The 23,097-nt window shown below is 37.4% G+C and overlaps 1 protein-coding gene across 3 annotated transcripts in view; it reads right to left on the bottom strand.

Moving 5' to 3' along the window:
• Positions 1-242: 242 nt before the first annotated feature.
• Positions 243-23,097, bottom strand: part of LOC111044125 (kinetochore-associated protein 1) — a 55,994-nt gene continuing 33,139 nt past the window's right edge. For 2 of the 3 annotated variants that reach the window (XM_039424694.1, XM_039424695.1), the window contains exons 9-13: positions 19,763-19,946; positions 16,620-16,931; positions 13,580-13,800; positions 3,756-3,945; positions 243-314 (exon numbers count right to left, since the gene is read on the bottom strand). In XM_039424694.1, the coding sequence (XP_039280628.1) occupies positions 258-314; positions 3,756-3,945; positions 13,580-13,800; positions 16,620-16,931; positions 19,763-19,946 (964 nt within the window). In that variant the 3' untranslated portion in view covers positions 243-257. Of the gene's footprint in view, positions 315-3,755; positions 3,946-12,420; positions 12,639-13,579; positions 13,801-16,619; positions 16,932-19,762; positions 19,947-23,097 lie in introns of all 3 variants that reach the window. The other variant, XM_039424696.1, reaches the window with a different exon arrangement.

The raw sequence follows: 23,097 nt of genomic DNA on the forward strand, positions 1-23,097 counted from the left end.
TCAAAGTTTAAATATGCTCTGATTTGACAGGTAATCTCTAGTGAGGCCCACGTTATAATGCCAGTGTTTGATTGGCAATTCAATTGGTATCCTTGTCTATCATTCATTAGAGCATAAACGCACCATACCATGTGATTTCTTCTTATGCTATATTTCATGAATGATACAGTATCACCACAAATTATACAGTATCAACACAATATGAAACATTATCATCTCAACTTGATACACAACTCCATGGAATATTTTCTTAAAAACTATTTTTTCTCTATGGTTATATTTACCTCGACGAAATGTTTGTATGTGATATTAATATGATAGACAAGTTTCAAACAGGATATTTGGCAGAGTGTTGTGAGAAATGCACTCAGTTTCTCAATGAGAATGTTCTCCAGCCCAACAGCCGCGTCTGACTCCTCCACTTTCAGCACAATGTCGAGCATCAGCTCAGCCAAACTGATGCCTTTTTCTAGCCAACTGTCTCTATCAATGAGATCGTACGACCTGCAAAATTCAAATTCATTTCCACACAAAATAATACAAGAACACGACTGAGGCACATATTCACCCAAAACGAAAACTAGGTTTGAGCGGCGGTTGGTTCCAAGTCAGAAGATTTTGAATTGGTTTTGTGATAAGATTTTTTGTTCATTAAGAATCAACTGACGCTCAAACCAAGTTTTTGTTTTGGTGAATTCGGTCCTTAATGTTTTAGGCCGGTTACAGAGCTCGACCGACCGTCAGTGCGTACGTCAGTCGCGCTTGTCTTTTTCATAGATATTCCATGTATCCGTACAGAGCACGCATGCGCACGGTCAGGACCATGCGTTTTATACAGCGTACGAAGACCATCGGTCGAGCTCATGCGCATCCGTTCCATCGGTCGACTGACGCGCTATTGAAACAAATAGAAGCTTTCAGAGCTGTACTGATCAGTAGCCCTATCGTAACATAACCAATGTGCTGACACCTCTGCCCGACAATCAAATGATATTGAATTGAATAGCATAATAAATTAATTCAATTAATAGTGTCATATTTGAATTCAGAGTTTTTCTTCAATCATTTCTAAACTTTTACTTTCCTTGCCCTATTACCACAGGTAAGGAAAGTATTGCTTTCCGAAAAAAATTAAGGTACCCAAATTTCTAAATTCCTATACGTTTCAAGGTCCCGTGAGTCCAAAAAAGTGGTTTTTGGGTATTGGTCTATATATATATATATATATATATATATATATATATATATATATATATATATTATATATATATATATATATTATATATATATATATATATATTATATATATATATATATATATATTATATATATATATATATGTGTGTGTGTGTGTGTGTGTGTGTGTGTGTGTGTGTGTGTGTGTGTGTGTATGAGTGTATGTGCGTCTGTGTCATCTCCCAAATAACTAGAAATTTGGAATTTGAGGTCCTTATACTATAAGGATCCGACACGAACAATTTCGATCAAATGCAATTCAAGATGGCGGCTAAAATGGCAAAAATGATGTCAAAAACAGGGATTTTTGCGATTTTCTCAAAACGGCTCCAATGATTTTGATCAAACTCATACCTAAAATATTTATTGGTATGCTCTATCAACTGCCACAAGTCCCATATCTGTAAAAATTTCAGTAGCTCCGCCCCATCTATGAAAAGTTTGAGTTTAGATTCCCAATTATCAGGCTTCAGATACAATTTAAACAAGAAATTTCAAGTGCAAAAGATTGAGCATGAAAATCTCTACAATTAATGTTCAGTAACATTTTTACCTAAAATTTATAATAAGCTCGAAATTCGAGAAAATGTGATTATTCAATTACAAACTGTTGGCAACTGGTGAATCTATTAAATCATTCACAATGAAGAGATAATAGAGCTCGTGTGTCTCCAGCGTTATTGTCCTGTCACCAGCTGGCTTGGATCTTTGAATAGTAGACTTGAGATGCGCGAGAACACTAACGTCAGGTGATAAATTTCCATAACGGCAAGGAAAGATGTGTGAGTGCGCCACACCAGATTTTTGTTCATTTAGAATCTGCTGCTCAAGCCAAGTTTTCGTTTTGGTGAATTCGGTCCTTAATGTTTTAGGCCGGTTACAGAGCTCGACCGACCGTCAGTGCGTATGTACCATCCTGACCGTGCGCATCGATGAATCAGTTTTACACATTCAGAGCTCGTGCGCATGTCGTAAAACATGGTCAGGACCATGCGTTTTATACAGCATACGAAGACCATCGGTCGAGCTCGTGCGCATCCGTTCCATCGGTCGACTGACGCGCTATTGAAAAAAATAGAAGCTTTCAACCTAGCTCCGCAGTGCAGGCTGGTTGCTTGGCTGAATCGGACTAGGCGCTGAGACAGCAAATAATAGCAGCGTTGGTGGGAATGCGAGCGGCCGCAGTAACATCTTCCACCCAGCAATGGTCGGCGTAGTTCCGCCTGGTGGACAGACGAAAGATCAAACCAGTCGGTTATTTGATCCCTCCATCCAGGCTCAGCCAAGCAGCCGAGACAATGGAACGATGGAGTGGCGGTCTTATTCGCGTTCATCAGCAGTTTTCTTTCTCACGATTATTTTGATTTTTGTGTGTCAATAATAACTTCAGTCACCAGTAAAAAGTTACCAGAAACGTGGTGTACTACCATATTAGTGACTTTTCATGATGATTTTTAATTATTTAAAAACATTGTTGACATTCTGAGCCTTTAGGCTAAACTTGGGGTCGCTGAGAACGAATCTGCAATCAGAATTTCTCTATCACGAAAAATAACGAAAAAAATCCAGCTGTTGATCTTCCGGCAACCGTTAACAGTCATCCTGCAATGCGGCCGAAACACTTCCAAGCCAGACACCCATCTCGAATGACAACAACGCCAAGCTGTAAGAAACCATCCTGCACTGCGGCGCTAAGTTCAGAGCTGTACTGATCAGTAGCCCGACGCAACATAACCATTGTGCTGACACCTCTGCCCGACAATCAGGTGATACTGAATTGAATAGTATAATAAATGAATTCAATTAATAGTGTCATATTTGAATTCAGAGTTTTCTATACATTTCTTAAATCATATCTAGTTTTTTTAGTGAAAAAATCATATATTATTAATATTATCTACATATTTATTGGATCCGTAGCTTGAAGTGACTGCAAGTATTCCCAATGGTGATACAAGCTCCAAATAACTCATCAAAATTTCTGATAGACATTCTGAGGTAGTTGAAAAATGTATCTTCATCCCCAAGCAATGATGTATATAATGGTACTAAATTCTCTTTGAAATGCTCTTTGGGCGACCATCGGGTGAACTTGATATTTACGTCTTTTAATCTTTCGTTTACGAAGATAATAAGCTGCAATTAAACAATCTGTAAAGGCGTCCATTTTGTGAGTCAGAAAAACTGATGTATGGTCAGGATGGTACATACGCACTGACGGTCGGTCGAGCTCTGTAACCGGCCTTACAGGACCTGCTCTTCTTATATCTCATGTGAGTGAGTGTAAGATTGGTTCTTTGCCTAAAGGCTGAATCTGCATTCATATTCTCATTCGATAATTTGTTGCTCAGCGCCCAGTTTTGAATTTTTAAATAATCTTATTTTGAATGAATTTGTTTAAAAAAAATTGAAACGGTAACGCTTCCATGGAGAAGATATGAACTTCTTTTGGGAAAATTTCGCCACCAATGTTTGGTTTTAAAGCATTTAAATTTAAAAATCTACTTTGTGAAAATAATATGATAGACAAGTTTCAAACAGGATATTTGGCGGAGTGTTGTGAGAAATGCACTCAGTTTCTCAATGAGAATGTTCTCCAGCCCAACAGCCGCGTCTGACTCCTCCACTTTCAGCACAATGTCGAGCATCAGCTCAGCCAAACTGATGCCTTTTTCTAGCCAACTGTCTCTATCAATGAGATCGTACGACCTGCAAAATTCAAATTCATTTCCACACAAAATAATACAAGAACACGACTGAGGCACATATTCACCCAAAACGAAAACTAGGTTTGAGCGGCGGTTGGTTCCAAGTCAGAAGATTTTGAATTGGTTTTGTGATAAGATTTTTTGTTCATTAAGAATCAACTGACGCTCAAACCAAGTTTTTGTTTTGGTGAATTCGGTCCTTAATGTTTTAGGCCGGTTACAGAGCTCGACCGACCGTCAGTGCGTACGTCAGTCGCGCTTGTCTTTTTCATAGATATTCCATGTATCCGTACAGAGCACGCATGCGCACGGTCAGGACCATGCGTTTTATACAGCGTACGAAGACCATCGGTCGAGCTCATGCGCATCCGTTCCATCGGTCGACTGACGCGCTATTGAAACAAATAGAAGCTTTCAGAGCTGTACTGATCAGTAGCCCTATCGTAACATAACCAATGTGCTGACACCTCTGCCCGACAATCAAATGATATTGAATTGAATAGCATAATAAATTAATTCAATTAATAGTGTCATATTTGAATTCAGAGTTTTTCTTCAATCATTTCAAAACTTTTACTTTCCTTGCCCTATTACCACAGGTAAGGAAAGTATTGCTTTCCGAAAAAAATTAATGTACCCCAATTTCTAAATTCCTATACGTTTCAAGGTCCCGTGAGTCCAAAAAAGTGGTTTTTGGGTATTGGTCTATATATATATATATATATATATATATATATATATATATATATATATATATATATATATATATATATATATATATATATATATATATTATATATATATATATATATATATATGTGTGTGTGTGTGTGTGTGTGTGTGTGTGTGTGTGTGTGTGTGTGTGTGTGTATGAGTGTATGTGCGTCTGTGTCATCTCCCAAATAACTAGAAATTTGGAATTTGAGGTCCTTATACTATAAGGATCCGACACGAACAATTTCGATCAAATGCAATTCAAGATGGCGGCTAAAATGGCAAAAATGATGTCAAAAACAGGGATTTTTGCGATTTTCTCAAAAACGGCTCCAATGATTTTGATCAAACTCATACCTAAAATATTTATTGGTATGCTCTATCAACTGCCACAAGTCCCATATCTGTAAAAATTTCAGTAGCTCCGCCCCATCTATGAAAAGTTTGAGTTTAGATTCCCAATTATCAGGCTTCAGATACAATTTAAACAAGAAATTTCAAGTGCAAAAGATTGAGCATGAAAATCTCTACAATTAATGTTCAGTAACATTTTTACCTAAAATTTATAAGCTCGAAATTCGAGAAAATGTGATTATTCAATTACAAACTGTTGGCAACTGGTGAATCTATTAAATCATTTACTATGAAGAGATAATAGAGCTCGTGTGTCTCCAGCGTTATTGTCCTGTCACCAGCTGGCTTGGATCTTTGAATAGTAGACTTGAGATGCGCGAGAACACTAGCGTCAGGTGATAAATTTCCATAACGGCAAGGAAAGTTGTGTGAGTGCGCCACACCAGATTTTTGTTCATTTAGAATCTGCCGCTCAAACCAAGTTTTCGTTTTGGTGAATTCGGTCCTTAATGTTTTAGGCCGGTTACAGAGCTCGACCGACCGTCAGTGCGTATGTACCATCCTGACCGTACGCATCGATGAATCAGTTTTACACATTCAGAGCTCGTGCGTATGTCGTAAAACATGGTCAGGACCATGCGTTTTATACAGCGTACGAAGACCATCGGTCGAGCTCGTGCGCATCTGTTCCATCGGTCGACTGACGCGCTATTGAAAAAAATAGAAGCTTTCAACCTAGCTCCGCAGTGCAGGCTGGTTGCTTGGCTGAATCGGACTAGGCGCTGAGACAGCAAATAATAGCAGCGTTGGTGGGAATGCGAGCGGCCGCAGTAACATCTTCCACCCAGCAATGGTCGGCGTAGTTCCGCCTGGTGGACAGACGAAAGATCAAACCAGTCGGTTATTTGATCCCTCCATCCAGGCTCAGCCAAGCAGCCGAGACAATGGAACAATGGAGTGGCAGTCTTATTCGCGTTCATCAGCAGTTTTCTTTCTCACGATTATTTTGATTTTTGTGTGTCAATAATAAGTCCAGTCACCAGTAAAAAGTTACCAGAAACGTGGTGTACTACCATATTAGTGACTTTTCATGATGATTTTTAATTATTTAAAAACATTGTTGACATTCTGAGCCTTTAGGCTAAACTTGGGGTCGCTGAGAACGAATCTGCAATCAGAATTTCTCTATCACGAAAAATAACGAAAAAAATCCAGCTGTTGATCTTCCGGCAACCGTTAACAGTCATCCTGCAATGCGGCCGAAACACTTCCAAGCCAGACACCCATCTCGAATGACAACAACGCCAAGCTGTAAGAAACCATCCTGCACTGCGGCGCTAGGTTCAGAGCTGTACTGATCAGTAGCCCGACGCAACATAACCATTGTGCTGACACCTCTGCCCGACAATCAGGTGATACTGAATTGAATAGCATAATAAATGAATTCAATTAATAGTGTCATATTTGAATTCAGAGTTTTTCTATACATTTCTTCAATCATATCTAGTTTTTTTAGTGAAAACATCATATATTATTAATATTATCTACATATTTATTTGATCCGTAGCTTGAAGTGACTGCAAGTATTCCCAATGGTGATAATACAAGCTCCAAATAACTCATCAAAATTTCTGATAGACATTCTGAGGTAGTTGAAAAATGTATCTTCATCCCCAAGCAATGATGTATATAATGGTACTAAATTCTCTTTGAAATGCTCTTTGGGCGACCATCGGGTGAACTTGATATTTACGTCTTTTAATCTTTCGTTTACGAAGATAATAAGCTGCAATTAAACAATCTGTAAAGGCGTCCATTTTGTGAGTCAGAAAAACTGATGTATGGTCAGGATGGTACATACGCACTGACGGTCGGTCGAGCTCTGTAACCGGCCTTACAGGACCTGCTCTTCTTATATCTCATGTGAGTGAGTGTAAGATTGGTTCTTTGCCTAAAGGCTGAATCTGCATTCATATTCTCATTCGATAATTTGTTGCTCAGCGCCCAGTTTTGAATTTTTAAATAATCTTATTTTGAATGAATTTGTTTAAAAAAAATTGAAACGGTAACGCTTCCATGGAGAAGATATGAACTTCTTTTGGGAAAATTTCGCCACCAATGTTTGGTTTTAAAGCATTTAAATTTAAAAATCTACTTTGTGAAAATAATTAAGGACTAAACATTGTGTGAAGTGATCAACTACAAGACTTAACCTATTTTGGACTATGTGTAACCATATCTAAATTTGGGAGAGGAATAGCAAAAGGATACCTTATTTTTCCCTCCCTATCATTTTGATGATGTACTTATTGTATAAATCAATAAAGAATACTCCAGATGACATCGGACAAGGGAACACTAGAGTGTCTCCATTGGGCAGGCATCCCTGAAATCTCTTCCAATCCATCTCAAGTTGTCTACTCCAAGTTGTCTTCTTAACTTTCCCACAATATTATCAACTAATAAAAGTTTACTATAGTGAGGTCCACGTTATAATGGCAGTGGAGAAAGATAGGAGAACAACGTAGTCGAACCTCTGACTTGTCAATGCCTTCTATAACGGTAACTGATACAGGTTTATTGTTGTTATATCAACTGTTCATTGGTTGAGTTCAAAGCCACTGATCGGTGAGTGAACGATGAGATCGGTGAGTGAACGTGGCTCTGAACGAAGTACTGTTTTGTCGTTGAACGATGCATAGACTCACATGCAGCGCTAGATTATTTGGAATTGAAATCGGCCATTAAGGGGCAGCCTGGAAGATTATTACATACTAAAGATCTTGAAGATTTTTGTGATCTATAATATTACAAAAAAATATATATTATATAATATCTCGCGCTAAAATACCTTAATGGAACCTTTAATTTCAAGTAAGAGCTAGCATTGGGAAGACATAAGTATTGTGCGTTTGTACCTCTTCAAGGTCTTTGGTCTAACTGATAAGAAAAAAATACGTCATATCCGGTTCGTTCACTGATCAGTTAATCGTACTTTTCCACCGATGGAAAAGAACGTAATGGTTGAGTTCAAAGCCACTGATCAATTCCATCGGGTTTTTTTTACGTTCAGTAAAAAACCTGATCACAGATTAGTGATCACAGATGAATCACAGATTGGAAAGTCGGCTAGTATCTTGACGCCATAATCCGCCATCTTGAAAGAAAGTGTAGCATTGTAATACAGCAGTAGTTTTAATTTCTAACAAGATGATGCAGTCATGTGTCGTGGTCTTGGTGCACTCAAATCTTGGTTAGATTGATACCTTCTATTTTGTGTGTATACTGTGGCTGAACGGTTGCCGTTGAGTCATGACTGACAGATGTTTCCCTTGTTGATCATATTTTGTAAACAAAACTAGAACTTAACCTATTTCATTGTAATCAATTAAAATGGAAAACCATCAGGTGATTGGAGTAGTTTTAAATGCTTTGTAAAATATTTTAAATGTTATTGAATTTATGTAATCATGCATTTCTCTGCTCCAAATACATTATAATGGAGTCCATCATTTGTAAACAACCTCATATTCAGCCATGTATGTTTACGTTCAGCTACTCTATTTACGTTCTTTTCCATCGGTGGAAAAGTACAATTAACTGATCAGTGAACGAACCGGATATGACGTATTTTTTTTCTTATCAGTTAGACCAAAGACCTTGAAGAGGTATAAACGCACAATACCTATGCCTTCCTAATGCTAGCTCTAACTTGAAATTAAAGGTTCCATTGAGGTATTTTAGCGCGAGATATTATATAATATATATTTTTTGTAATATTATAGATCACAAAAATCTTCAAGATCTTTAGTATGTAATAATCTTCCAGGCTGTCCCCTTAATGGCCGATTTCAATTCCAAATAATCTAGCGCTGCATGTGAGTCTATGCATCGTTCAATGACAAAACAGTACTTCGTTCAGAGCCACGTTCACTCACCGATCTCATCGTTCACTCACCGATAAGTGGCTTTGAACTCAACCAATATAGTAGCTGAACGTAAACAGACATGGCTGAATACGAGGTTGTTTACAAAATAATGGACTCCATTATAATGTATTTGGGAGCAGAGAAATACATGATTACATAAATTCAATAACATTTAAAATATTTTACAAAGCATTTAAAACTACTCCAATCACCTGATGGTTTTCCATTTTAATTGATTACAATGAAATAGGTTAAGTTCTAGTTTTGTTTACAAAATATGATCAACAGGGGAAACATCTGTCAGTCATGAGCAACCGTTCAGCCACAGAATACACACAAAATGGAAGGTATCAATCTAACCAAGATTTGAGTGCACCAAGACCACGACACATGACTGCATCATCTTGTTAGAAATTAAAACTACTGCTGTATTACAATGCTACACTTTCATTCAAGATTATGGCGTCAAGATACTAGCCGACTTTCCATTCTGTGGTTCATCTGTGATCACGTTTTTTACTGAACGTAAAAAAACCTGATGAAATTGATCAGTGGCTTTGAACTCAACCATTCTCGTTTAAATTAATCAATTATATATTTTATTAAGCAAGAAATTATATTTTTCAATAATTTCATAATGAATGTTCATAATTAAGATGGAATATTTTGAATCAATTAAGAATAAAAATATGATTACAAACTAAAAATTACAAATTCTCAAAATTATTAAGAGGTAAATAAAACATTCATCGTTTGAACATTTCAATGTTTCTACACTTGATGAAGTTTATCATGGATTATTACTGGCAAAAGTATAATGGATAATGGGTACATACTTCTATAGTAAAGTTGCCTTTATTTTACAGTAGGTGTCAAAAGTAAGCAAACTCATGAATGCAACAAACTGCATACTAGAGAAAAGGTTGTTTCTCTCAAAAAACTCCTCAAGTTGGGGTTTTATGACCGCTTCCAGCCACCTTCCCGAAGATTGGAGTCATCAATATTGGCCTGAAGCTGTTTAGGCTCTCATGGTCACCCTTCTTGTACACAGGAACGGTTCTTGAGGTTTTCAGGAAGTCAGGAAAGATGGCAGATCTCTTTAAACAAGCCATATTCAAAATTTGTTGCACATATTAATCTGATAGAACTATTTTATCACTTTTTACTAATTGAAAGAATAATACGTTTATGCTGTCATCAATACCACTATATATTTGTTCAAAATCAGTTATTTCAATTGATTTCAACAATCAATCAATTGTGACAACATCAACGTCTTAGGGTGGGCACACACCAGTTAGTCAAAACAAGACTAGTCACGATTAGTCACAATACTTCAAATAGTTGCTTATGAAGCAGCACACACTGATTAGTCATTGCAATTAGACATGTCTCCATAAGCAACTATATGTGAAGTATTGTGATTAAACGTGTCTGATTATGTCTTGACTAACTGGTGTGTGTCTACCCTTATTCTTTCAATTATGGAGAGATACCACATCTCTTACCATACAATCAAATTACTTTTTACTACTTGATGTGAGTAACGTTTTGTTTACTCTGTATTATTAAGAGCCTGTTCACATGACAGCGATTTACGCTCGGTTGTCGCGCGATTGACCAACCGAGCGATTGCCAGGTATAGGGAAACACATGGTGCCGTACACATGCATCGCTCGGTTTTAGTAGTAACCGGCGAATCGCGGCGGTTGTAGTCTCCAGTCCAACTGCTCGGTTGCCAGGCGGTTCGATATACTGGAGCAGGCATGAGAGCGTACACATGTCTTCAGTCAACCGAGCGGTTTCGAGCAGAGCAGTTAACATAGTGCACATTCTATTACAATTTTCAGTAGCTCCGCCCCATCTATGAAAAGTTTGAGTTTAGATTCCCAATTATCAGGCTTCAGATACAATTTAAACAAGAAATTTCAAGTGGAAAAGATTGAGCATGAAAATCTCTACAATTAATGTTCAGTAACATTTTTACCTAAAATTTATAATAAGCTCGAAATTCGAGAAAATGTGATTATTCAATTACAAACTGTTGGCAACTGGTGAATCTATTAAATCATTCACTATGAAGAGATAATAGAGCTCGTGTGTCTCCAGCGTTATGGTCCTGTCACCAGCTGGCTTGGATCTTTGAATAGTAGACTTGAGATGTGCGAGAACACTAGCGTCAGGTGATAAATTTCCATAACGGCAAGGAAAGTTGTGTGAGTGCGCCACACCAGATTTTTGTTCATTTAGAATCTGCCGCTCGCTCAAACCAAGTTTTCGTTTTGGTGAATTCGGTCCTTAATGTTTTAGGCCGGTTACAGAGCTCGACCGACCGTCAGTGCGTATGTACCATCCTGACCGTACGCATCGATGAATCAGTTTTACACATTCAGAGCTCGTGCGCATGTCGTAAAACATGGTCAGGACCATGCGTTTTATACAGCGTACGAAGACCATCGGTCGAGCTCGTGCGCATCCGTTCCATCGGTCGACTGACGCGCTATTGAAAAAAAATAGAAGCTTTCAACCTAGCTCCGCAGTGCAGGCTGGTTGATTGGCTGAATCGGACTAGGCGCTGAGACAGCAAATAATAGCAGCGTTGGTGGGAATGCAAGCGGCCGCAGTAACATCTTCCACCCAGCAATGGTCGGCGTAGTTCCGCCTGGTGGACAGACGAAAGATCAAACCAGTCGGTTATTTGATCCCTCCATCCAGGCTCAGCCAAGCAGCCGAGACAATGGAACAATGGAGTGGCGGTCTTATTCGCGTTCATCAGCAGTTTTCTTTCTCACGATTATTTTGATTTTTGTGTGTCAATAATAACTCCAGTCACCAGTAAAAAGTTACCAGAAACGTGGTGTACTACCATATTAGTGACTTTTCATGATGCTTTTTAATTATTTAAAAACATTGTTGACATTCTGAGCTTTTAGGCTAAACTTGGGGTCGCTGAGAACGAATCTGCAATCAGAATTTCTCTATCACGAAAAATAACGAAAAAAATCCAGCTGTTGATCTTCCGGCAACCGTTAACAGTCGTCCTGCAATGCGGCCGAAACACTTCCAAGCCAGACACCCATCTCGAATGACAACAACGCCAAGCTGTAAGAAACCATCCTGCACTGCGGCGCTAGGTTTAGGGTGGGCACACACCAGATGGGCACAAATAGTTGCTTATGAAGCAGCTCATAACGATTAATCATTGCAATTAGACATGACTTCATAAGCAACTATGTGAAGTATTGTGACTAATCTTGACTAGTCTTGTCTTGACTAACTAGTGAGTGCCTACCCTTAGAAATACCACAATATCTCTTATCATACAATCAAATTACTTTTTACTACTTGATGTGAGTAATGTTTTGTTTACTCTGTATTATTAATTTATGTATTGGTCCCTAATTTAGGATTAAACACAATTAAACGATTATTTTCAAATCCTTAAAGAGGTTCTCCTCTAGGAGAAATGAGTTACTTACAATGCCTTCTCCACTGTCCAATCAACGATGCTTGCTAAACTTGATGGATCGTTCAACAGAACATTTCCAACCAATTCTCTGGTCCAATCAGCTGATTCTTGCACTGATATCGAATCTGGCAACTCACTCAACATTTCGATGGCAGCATTGTATTTCAGTTTGCCACGGATTTCATTCCAATGTCTGCACAAAATGGTCTTTGCAGCATTCAACTCACCCTGTAAAATGGATTAGGAAGATATACTGTAAAGTGAATTAAAAGTAAAATGGATTAGGAATTCAAGTAGAATGGATTAGAAAGATATGCAGTAAAGTGAATTCGTATGGCTATTGCTGGTGGGAAGTCCCCACCTTGGTTCCACCTTGCCTAAAAATATGGCTTTGAGCTCGACGAACAGACTTTTTTTAACATTGAGCGCTCATAAAAAGTTGAAAAATGTCGAACAAAGGAACAAATCATACGAATCGTATTGAAAATGTTTTCCTGTTTCCAACAATACGCTTAGAATTAGATTTTGATTTATACAGTGCATCATTAAGTCGCGCACATCATGTCTATAAAGAGTGAGTGGGGTTCATATATTCGGTGTGTGGCTACGGCAAGAATGTGCTTTAGTAAACTAGGCCTATATCCTGCTTAATTATAATCTTTCTATTGCTTGAAATTTCTGAGAAAGTGCACTATATGGGTGTCTGTCAATAAATCTTTATGATTTAAATAGGTAGTTCTATTTCAGATGAATATCTTTTCAAATGGCAATAAAATACGGTACACCTTTTTCCAAATGTATGAATCTACAGTAATCAATTGATCGTGACAACATCAACGTCTTAGAGTGGGTACACATAGTTGCTTATGAAGCAGCTCATAACGATTAATCATTGCAATTAGACATGACTTCATAAGCAACTATGTGAAGTATTGTGACTAATCGTGACTAGTCTTGTCTTGACTAACTAGTGAGTGCCTACCCTTAGAAATACCACAATATCTCTTATCATACAATCAAATTACTTTTTACTACTTGATGTGAGTAATGTTTTGTTTACTCTGTATTATTAATTTATGTATTGGTCCCTAATTTAGGATTAAACACAATTAAACGATTATTTTCAAATCCTTAAAGAGGTTCTCCTCTAGGAGAAATGAGTTACTTACAATGCCTTCTCCACTGTCCAATCAACGATGCTTGCTAAACTTGATGGATCGTTCTTCAACAGAACATTTCCAACCAATTTTCTGGTCCAATCAGCTGATTCTTGCACTGATATCGAATCTGGCAACTCACTCAACATTTCGATGACAGCATTGTATTTCAGTTTGCCACGGATTTCATTCCAATGTCTGCCCCAAATGATCTTTGCAGCATTCAACTCACCCTGTAAAATGGATTAGGAAGATATACTGTAAAGTGAATTAGAAGTAAAATGGATTAGGAATTCAAGTAGAATGGATTAGAAAGATATGCAGTAAAGTGAATTCGTATGGCTATTGCTGGTGGGAGGTCACCACCTTGGTTCCACCTTGCCTAAAAATATGGCTTTGAGCTCGACAAACAGACTTTTTCAACATTGAGCGATCATAAAAAGTTGAAAAATGTCGAACAAAGGAACAAATCATATTGAAAATGTTTTCCTGTTTCCAACAATACGCTTAGAATTAGATTTTGATTTATACAGTGCTTCATTAAGTCGCGCACATCATGTCTATGAAGAGTAAGTGGGGTTCATATATTCGGTGTGTGGCTACGGCAAGAAAGCTTCACAATTCATGTATAAAAATCTGGTGTGGCGCACTCACACAACTTTCCTTGCCATTATGAAAATTGATCAATTACCTGACACTAGTGTTCACGCGCATCTCAAGTCTACTATTTAAATATCTGAGCCAGCTGGTGACAGGACAATAACGCTGGAGACACACGAGGTCTGCTATCTCTTCTTAGTGTATGATTTAATAGAATCAACAGTTGCCAACAGTTTGCAATTGAATAATCACATTTTCTCAAATTTCAAGCTTATTTTCAATTTTAGGTGAAAATTAATGTTACTGGACATTAATTGAAGAGATTTTCATGCTCAATCTTTTCCACTCGACGAAATTTTTCGTTTAAATTATATCTGTGACCTGATAATTGGGAATCTAAAATCAAACTTTGCATAGATTGGGCGTAGCTCCTGAATTTTTTACAGATAAAGGACTTGTGGCGTTGATATAGCTTATCAATGACTATATTAGGTATAAATTTGATCAAAATCGTTGGAGCCATTTTCGAAAAAATAGCGAAAAACCCTGTTTTTGAAATTGTCATTTTAGCCGCCATCTTGAATTGCATTTGATCGAAATTGTTCGTGTCGGATCCTTATAGTATAAGGACCTTGAGTTCCAAATTCCGTTAGTTGGAACACACACACACTCACACACAAATTCCCAAAAACCACTTTTTTGGACTCGGGGACCTTGAAACGTATAGAAATTTAGAAATTGGGGTACCTTAATTTTTTTCGGAAAGCAATGCTTTCCTTACCTATGGTAATAGGGCAAGGAAAGTAAAAACCATATGTGAAGTCATTCAATGTGTACAGGTCTGCAATATTGTTATGTGTTTGATAATGTAAGCATGTTGTTTTGACAAGAACAACGAGTGTTCCTTCTTGAACAGTACTTGTCCAGTGTACAACGCCTCCTAATGTTTTTCTTATTAGGGTTATTAATAGTATAAGGGGTGCAAGTCCTATGTATTGAACCCTATGAGATAACACCACAGGTAAAACTGGAGGCGTTTCTGGTAAAATACTCATTTATTATTATATTGATTCATACAATAAGTACATCATCAAAATGATAGGGAGAGAAAAAATAAAAGGTTGCCTTGTGCTATTCCTCTCCCAAATTTAGATAAGGTTACACATAGTCCGAAATAGGTTGAGTCTTCTAATTGTTCTCTTGACAAAATTTTCAGTCCTTAATTATTTTCACAAAATATATTTTTCAATGTAGATGCTTCCAAACCAAACATAAGAGAAATATTTCACATTATTATCACAAAAATAGGAAATATTCACATATTAAAGAAATAAATTTGCAGGACCAAAAAACAAACTTAATATTCTGATATTCTTAATATACTGTCCAAGAAGGAACACTCGTTGCTCTTGGCAAAACTACATGCCAACATTATTAAACACAAAACAATATTACTGTACACATTGAATGACCTTACATATGTTTCTTATACATGAATTGTGTTGCTTTCTTGTCGTAGCCAAGCATCGAATATGAAAACTTCACTTTTCATAGACATGTTTATTTTGATGTGCGCAACTTAATGATTATGTAAGCCGTCAATTGGCCTACAGTATCCCTAAACTATTTCAAAAATATTCATTGATTGAAACTGACAACATCCATCAGTAAATAAATAAGATAAATAAATCGCATACAGAATGACTGCCCAAAGTTTGGAATTGATGAAAATGTACCATCAATCATGGCACAGCCCTCCATTGGCTGTTTACAGATCTGTAGTGAGATTCAATTATACATTGAATATGTATACATTTTTATATATTAAGAATGCATAAAATCTGTTATGCTCTCTTTTCATGCGTTTTGTATGTAATTAAGGATTATTTTTTAAAGGTTGCGTTTGTCTATTATAAACTCATTTTAAATCTTTCTCTTCGAAATTGAATTTTCTACAAGTTCTGTAAAAAAATATTTTGTGTTTATTGTACATTTAACATAGTAGGCTAAATCTGCTTCAAACCTTAAAGGAACTTGTTTTTCGGGACCAAGTTTCGCCTATTTCGTCACATATCTTAAAAATTACTACAGGTCTGGAAACGGTTTTATTCAATTTTTCAGTTCATTTTACATTAAGTACACTAAATTGTGCACCTTAATTAACAGCCAACAAATACCCGTAGGGCTTCGTTTCAGCAGGGGAACTGAAATTCAGACGAAATCTTTCACCATGTATAACTTGGTAACCAAGCATTTTCGGACCTATGTTAATTGGAACTTTTTTCTTCTTTTGATGTGAGGAATCACGCCCTGACGTATGGGCACCTTTTTTCAGAACATCCTGTAAAGTCTGTAAGTCGTCATATAACTCGAAAAATTTGAAATTGTCAAGTTATTTCTTCAAAATCATCAACTTCATCACAGTTTAGCGTGTAATTTAAATTGTTGTTACCTTTCTGAGATGTTCGCGGACTTCGGACAGTAAGTTGGCTTTTGAGAATGAAATCCAGAGGTCGAATGAAGCCGACGGCGATGGCGATTGTTGTATGATGATAAATGTGTTTAGACGCTGCACAAGTGAGCCCATCATCGAATAGAGCTTGAGAAGCGCTCGGCGGTCAGGTGCTGCTTCTTTCTCCTCGTCTTGCTCACTTCTATTCAGCGTCTGTTTCACTCTTCTCATTCCGTAATTGAGTAGCTTCAGAATGTCACGCAAGTCCGCGGTGATAGCATTGATACAGTAATCGCCGACAAATTCAATATCCTGCAAACAAATAACGTATCAATAAGATTTCCACTTCTCAACCATTCAAGCTCAACTCACACTACCTCGACTTTTGACCACATTTGAGAATTATTTTTCCTCCACCTACTGTTTAAAGTACTTAGGCTACTTTACTCCCTGAAACCTAATACTAAAGTGTCACTTTTTCGCTCTCGGTAGTAAAAAACAGAAAAACTCCCTAGGGAGTAAAAGTGACTCCATTTAAATAACATGGGGAGCATCTCTATTTTGAAACTTACATTGTAATAGGTTAGAAGGTCTAAGCTCAGATGAGAAAGCATAATAGAGATGTCTGTCATTGAGTCAACTGAATTCAATACCACAACCAGAAATTTGATCAACTCATGAAATATATGTTTGTATGATAATTATTATCTTCTTAATATTAGTAGACGATAAAAATTTATACAATTTTTAAAATATTTTATTCTATTCAAAATACCAGCCAACAAATATTTTTCATCTGCAATTCAAATCTGAACCGCGTGATCTGGAGTCAGCCATTTTTGGTAACTGCTCAGCTGATATAATTGTTACAGCTTTTGCCGATAGATAGCGCAATCGGCAGTGCCAATCAGACGACCGGTTTTTAGGTTTTAGATTTAGGTTAAGTTGTTAGGAATCATTGTCACCAATACGTAAGTTATTAGAATGATTTTATTTGCAGTTTCTATAAAAAAATGTAGATGGAGGAAAAATGTTGTGTACATCACGAGCGAAAAATACTTTTTCTCCCTCAGGAAAATTGCTGCCCTCGGCTTCGCCTCGGGCTTCAAACTTTTTCCCACAGGGAAAAAAAGTCGTACTTTTCACTCTAGATATACAAATAACTAAATAACATCCATCACTTTTTGACAATAACTTTTTTAAGATGGCTTCCTCCTGAACGAATACACTCTTGAAATCTGTGTTGACGATTCCTCATTGATCGCTGCAACATCTGCGTTTCCTGGTCCCGTGATCTGTCCTTCTGCGATTTTCTGTTTGTGGAGCTATCTCAATCAAACGTTTTCACAACTTGACCAATAACTGTGGTTGAATCATAACAGACAATCTAAAATGAAATGAACAATATCCCAGCTGAAATGTTGCAGCAATCGTTCAGGAATCTCAACACAGATTTCAAGAGTGTATTCGTGCAGGAGGAAGCCATCTTGAAGAAGTGATTGTCAAAAAGTGATAGATGTTATTGATAATTCTCAAATGTCAAGTCTTGAACTTTACAGTAGTTTAAATAAATCATTTTTTCCCTTCCCACTAATGTTTTATAGCGTTTTTGAAAGTTCCCGTTATTCTGTGTCACTCTGTATAATGCATTAGTCAGGCCTGTAGTAGGTTATGGCTCTGACACTTGGGTACTTACAGCTGGGGACATAGAAAGACTTCGTATCTTTAAAAGAAAGGTTATTATAGTCCGTAAAAAATTACTATTGACTTGGAGGGATATGCGCAGCAGAGAGAAGTATGGATACAGCGGCCAACGTTCTCTAATTTCTAGTGAGTGTTCACGTGTTTATGATACACTTACGATGTTTCCTCTCTGAAAGAACCGAGTCGACTGAGTCTAATCGACAAATTGGCAACTGCAACTCTACCTATGACTATGCATCACTGTCAGTAATTTGCTGATCTTCCTCCATTTCTCTTCTCCGCATAGTCCTCCAAGTCAAAAGTAATTTTGTATGGACTATAGGAGTATAGTGAGCCCTGTTTGCGAAAATGAAATTTGCAGGAGAAAAAATAGTCGAATAATAATCGAGTGCTTCTTGGGGAGTGAAGACATCGTCTGGTCAAATAAAACCAAACTTGTATGTAACATATAATATGTAAATATCGGGGCACCGAGCTTCGCTCGTAATTTTTATTTATTGATAAACAGAACACAATTATTCTCTAAAATGATCATGTTTATATTTCACAGCTGGCTATACGTTATCTTATGAATTTCGGGGATGCGATATTTTGATTTTTTACAAACTCACTCGCTCACTCACTTTTTTACTATCCACAGCTGTTTCAGCCAAGGATGAATTATCCTTTCAATGTCGTTCAGCGAGTTTTCTCAAGTATGAGACCTAGTGCAATCGTATCTTTATATCATAAACCTACTATGTTCCAAATTTCGTGAAAATCGTTAGAGCCGTTTTCGAGATCCGTTAAACATAAATAACCAGATATTAAAATAGCCAGATATAAAAATAACCAGATATATGAATACAGAAATTGCCCGCTTGATATAATAGGATTGACAGGTGGCATGTTGTGTGAGTTTTAATGAAGCTCACACATACACAACTAAGCGCCATGAATAACAATAATAATAATAAATAAATAAATTTATTAAAGCTGGCAGGATTAGGTGGATGGGGCACTTGGTGAGAATGGGTGTGAAAGGATTGCCAAATGTATAAGGAGAGAAAGAATATATAATAGAAGAAGAAAAGGACGGCCAAGGAATAGATGGACAGATGATATGGAGCGGGATTTGAGAACGCTTGGAGTTTGCAACTGGAAAAGGCAGGCAGAGGATCGGGAGAGATGGAGAGGTTTTGTGAGGGAGGCCAAGGGTTGTAAAGACCTGTAGAGCTGAGGAATCGATGTCCAGATGCTCTACTGTAATTGGGAGAGCGAGATTGTAATTGTGTTAAGTCTTAACTCCGCCTTGATTACATCTCAACATTATTTAAAGTTTTCATTGTGAGACTGACATGAAAGGAGCAATCGCATCATTTTTGGCTCAATTTTGGAATTCTAGAGAGAGAATGAAAACTATTATTGAATATAGATTTGAAAATTGAAAACAATAATACCTCAATCAGTTCAAGAAGAACAATAAATTCATCGACAGTAACAGGTTTTGATTGTGTCCACGGCATTAGTTCTTCAAACACGCGCGCCGCTTCAGCGCGATGAACAATTTGAATATCCAAGCCAAAAAACGTGCAGAATTTTTTCGCTTCTTCAAATCGACCTTTCCGGAGCAGTTTCTTCAACCTGAAAGGAAAACGACAAGGAATTATAACTCGATATCTATCATTAGTACAACGTGCAAGTATTTCAATGGAGCTGGTTGGCTCTTTTCGTACACAATCAAAAAAATAACATATAATACAAGGTGCGCCAGAGAAACTTACTCATTTGAAAAAAATTCCCGTACGTTGAATTGGTCGTGTAGAGGGGCAGGAAGGGGCGCATCTGTAGGGGGAAGTTCTCAAATTTATCCTCCCTCAAGTAAATTAGCCATCATGCTCTTAGCAGTTGAGAGCTTCTTTTCTAATGGTCGATCACCTTCCGCTCTCGATTTGAAATTCCTCCCCACAGACTCGTTCCTGGTCATAATTCGATTCTGTCATCAGTTAACTCATTTCAGGAGCGTGGAAGTGTCGCTAAACCCATAAATGGATATGGCAATTTTTGACTCCACTGTTCGACGAATTTTCCATGAAGACCTTCAACTTCATCCCTATAAATTGGCTGTTGTTCAAGAATTGACTGAACGTCATTTTGTTGCCCGTAAAAATGCATGTGATATGCTGATTGACAACCTGCCTGAAGAAGCAGGCATTTTTTTAGTGACAAGTCTCATTTCCACATGCGATTCTTCAATACGATTTTTTTATAGGGTTATTTGAAACCTCTGGTTTATGTCGATCAATCACGGACTATAGCACACCTCAAGAACAACATTCGCGACGCCATTGCCAACATACTGATTGATATACTGCAACAAAATTTCAAAAATCGACTTCATCAGTGCATGGGCAATGGGGGTCGCCATTGGTCTGATCTCATTTTCAAGACTGCATGGAAAAAAATTGAGATATTGTATTCTCATATAAAAAAGATAACAATATCTGAAGTACTTTTGTTTTTATTGACCTTTCAAAAAAGTAAGTTTCTCTGGCACATCTTGTATAATAAAGGAATGAACTGGTATAATACACATACGGGATAGAAAATTCACGAATGACGCATCTTCACGTCGGAACTACTGGACTGATTAACTTTAAATTTTGCATATAGATTCTTAAATTACTAAGGATGTTTATAGGTCTATTTAAAATTCTTCAAGATTTCAGTAGGTCAAGTTTCCAAGTAGTCAACTCACGATGAATTTCAGTTGCACGTTATTCTTTCCAGTTAAAAAACAGATGACACCACGTATTAAGCAATCGGCGGTAGAAGTGAGTGGAAGCTCCATATTGGATTGCTCTTAACAACTGACGAATTAAACATGGTAACCTCATGAAAATTCTACAGCACTGCCACTAAACATGGAAGTTCCCTGAAAATGTCAGCCTTCACCTCCCATGTGCGGCAGCAAAACTTCCTATTTTTAGTAAATAAAACTCTTTGTTTGGATCAGAAAGTTTGTAGTTATTCTTTGTAAGGTAGACACATATAAATAGTATATTTCGCACCTAGGGCCGAAAATGAGACTTTTCCGGCACGAAATCTGATTTCAAGTCCGAGGCCGTAGGCCGCATTGAGAGCGAAAGATGGTGCGAACGCTATTTTTTGCCACACAGAAAAATAAACAATATATATATGAGAATAATTGTTCATTAAGCACTTCTGAAAGCAAAAGTGGAAGGTCATAGCTCTAGCAAATCTGAGGTAATCTGAATATCAGGAAATTGTCCAAGTATTTTTATTTTTTATTCTGATTTGTCAAAATAAACTAAAAGATTATGTTCAATTATTCACCTTTCTTAGTTCCATGTTAGCGGCCGGAAAGGGTACTCTTTCTGGCCTTAGCCGGAAAGAAACCTGTTCTGACGTCAGACGAGAGTCGTCTGCAAACAATGTCTTTCATATCTACGTAGGGACTGGAAAACAGCTGCTTTCTGTGCAGTGTGGCGGAAAAGTTTTGTTTCAATAGTTTTGAATAACAAATCAGGTAGGTGACGTCCCTCATTCTTCATACAATGAGTAAACCGATTTTTGGCGTTTGTCAAGACTCCTGCCAGCATTGCAGGCGTTATGTTAGCAATTTCGTCCCTGATATTGGTTTTCAAATCTTATAGGGTCCTTGGACAATTCAAATAAACAAGGAATTCAAAAAAACCCTATAGAAAAAATCATAAGGGTTCAAATTGGGAGATGGGGCTGGCCACTCCAAATCGCTCCTAATTGAGTTGAGGCGTCCTGGAAAGTGCTTCCCCAATTGAAGTCACGTTCAGAAAGTTCCTGCACAGTTGCCATCTTGTATGGATGAAAATGAAGATCATCATGAAGAAATATTCTCACAGAACGATCGGAAAGTCCAAGAGCAGACGCATGTTTGCGCGCAGAACGCTGTGGTGATCTCAACATTGAAAATCTTGCTGCCTCAATGTTCTCAGGTGACCTAATGGGCCGAGGGACTCCATTTCTTCGTCTTGTTGCACTTGCAGTTTGTGTGAACGTAGTGACCTACGTAACAATTGATTTCCGCTCCTGGACAGTAGCCAAAGGAGCTAAATTAAAGCGATTACGAAATGTGCACTGATTTGTGATCACAGAACATTGTAAAGTTGTGCTCCTTGGAGGGTTATCTCTTATGATAGAGCCCCACGTTATGAAGCTATTATGTAAAGTGGTAAACCTTTGCAAATCCTTTACAGATGATACGATGTTATTGATATTTATAAGAGCAGTTGTTAAATTCCCTCTTTTGCGAATAAATTCACAAAAAATTAAGGCCGTCCGGCTCGCAAAATTACTGGGTTCAAACCTCAGCTCTAGCTCAGTGGTAGATACATGAATTTTACAAATACAAGTAATCACCATAAGGTTCAATGACCGGTGATTAATAATTCTTACCGCTGCTTCTATGAAGTTCTTGAAGAATACCAGTGAGGAAATTAAAAGAATATTTGATGACTGATTAACAGTAACCATGTACCACTAGAGAATGATAAGGACCAACTATAGCTGTTTCTAGTTGATTCTTAAAACGCTCGTCGTGAACACAAGCATTCACCAATTTATCCTTCCAAAATTCCTTAGAACTTACAACGCCAGTTCTTGAAGCTCTCTGGATCCTTATATGATATAACTGGAACCTTATTAATATAATTTTCAATATACTTGCTCTGACAGATTAAAGTGATTATCATCAAAGGATGATAAATACTGAGTGCTCTTAATAAGACCAATATTA

The sequence above is a fragment of the Nilaparvata lugens genome, chromosome 3 (genome assembly GCF_014356525.2).
Source record: "Nilaparvata lugens isolate BPH chromosome 3, ASM1435652v1, whole genome shotgun sequence".
Classification (NCBI taxonomy): domain Eukaryota; kingdom Metazoa; phylum Arthropoda; class Insecta; order Hemiptera; family Delphacidae; genus Nilaparvata; species Nilaparvata lugens.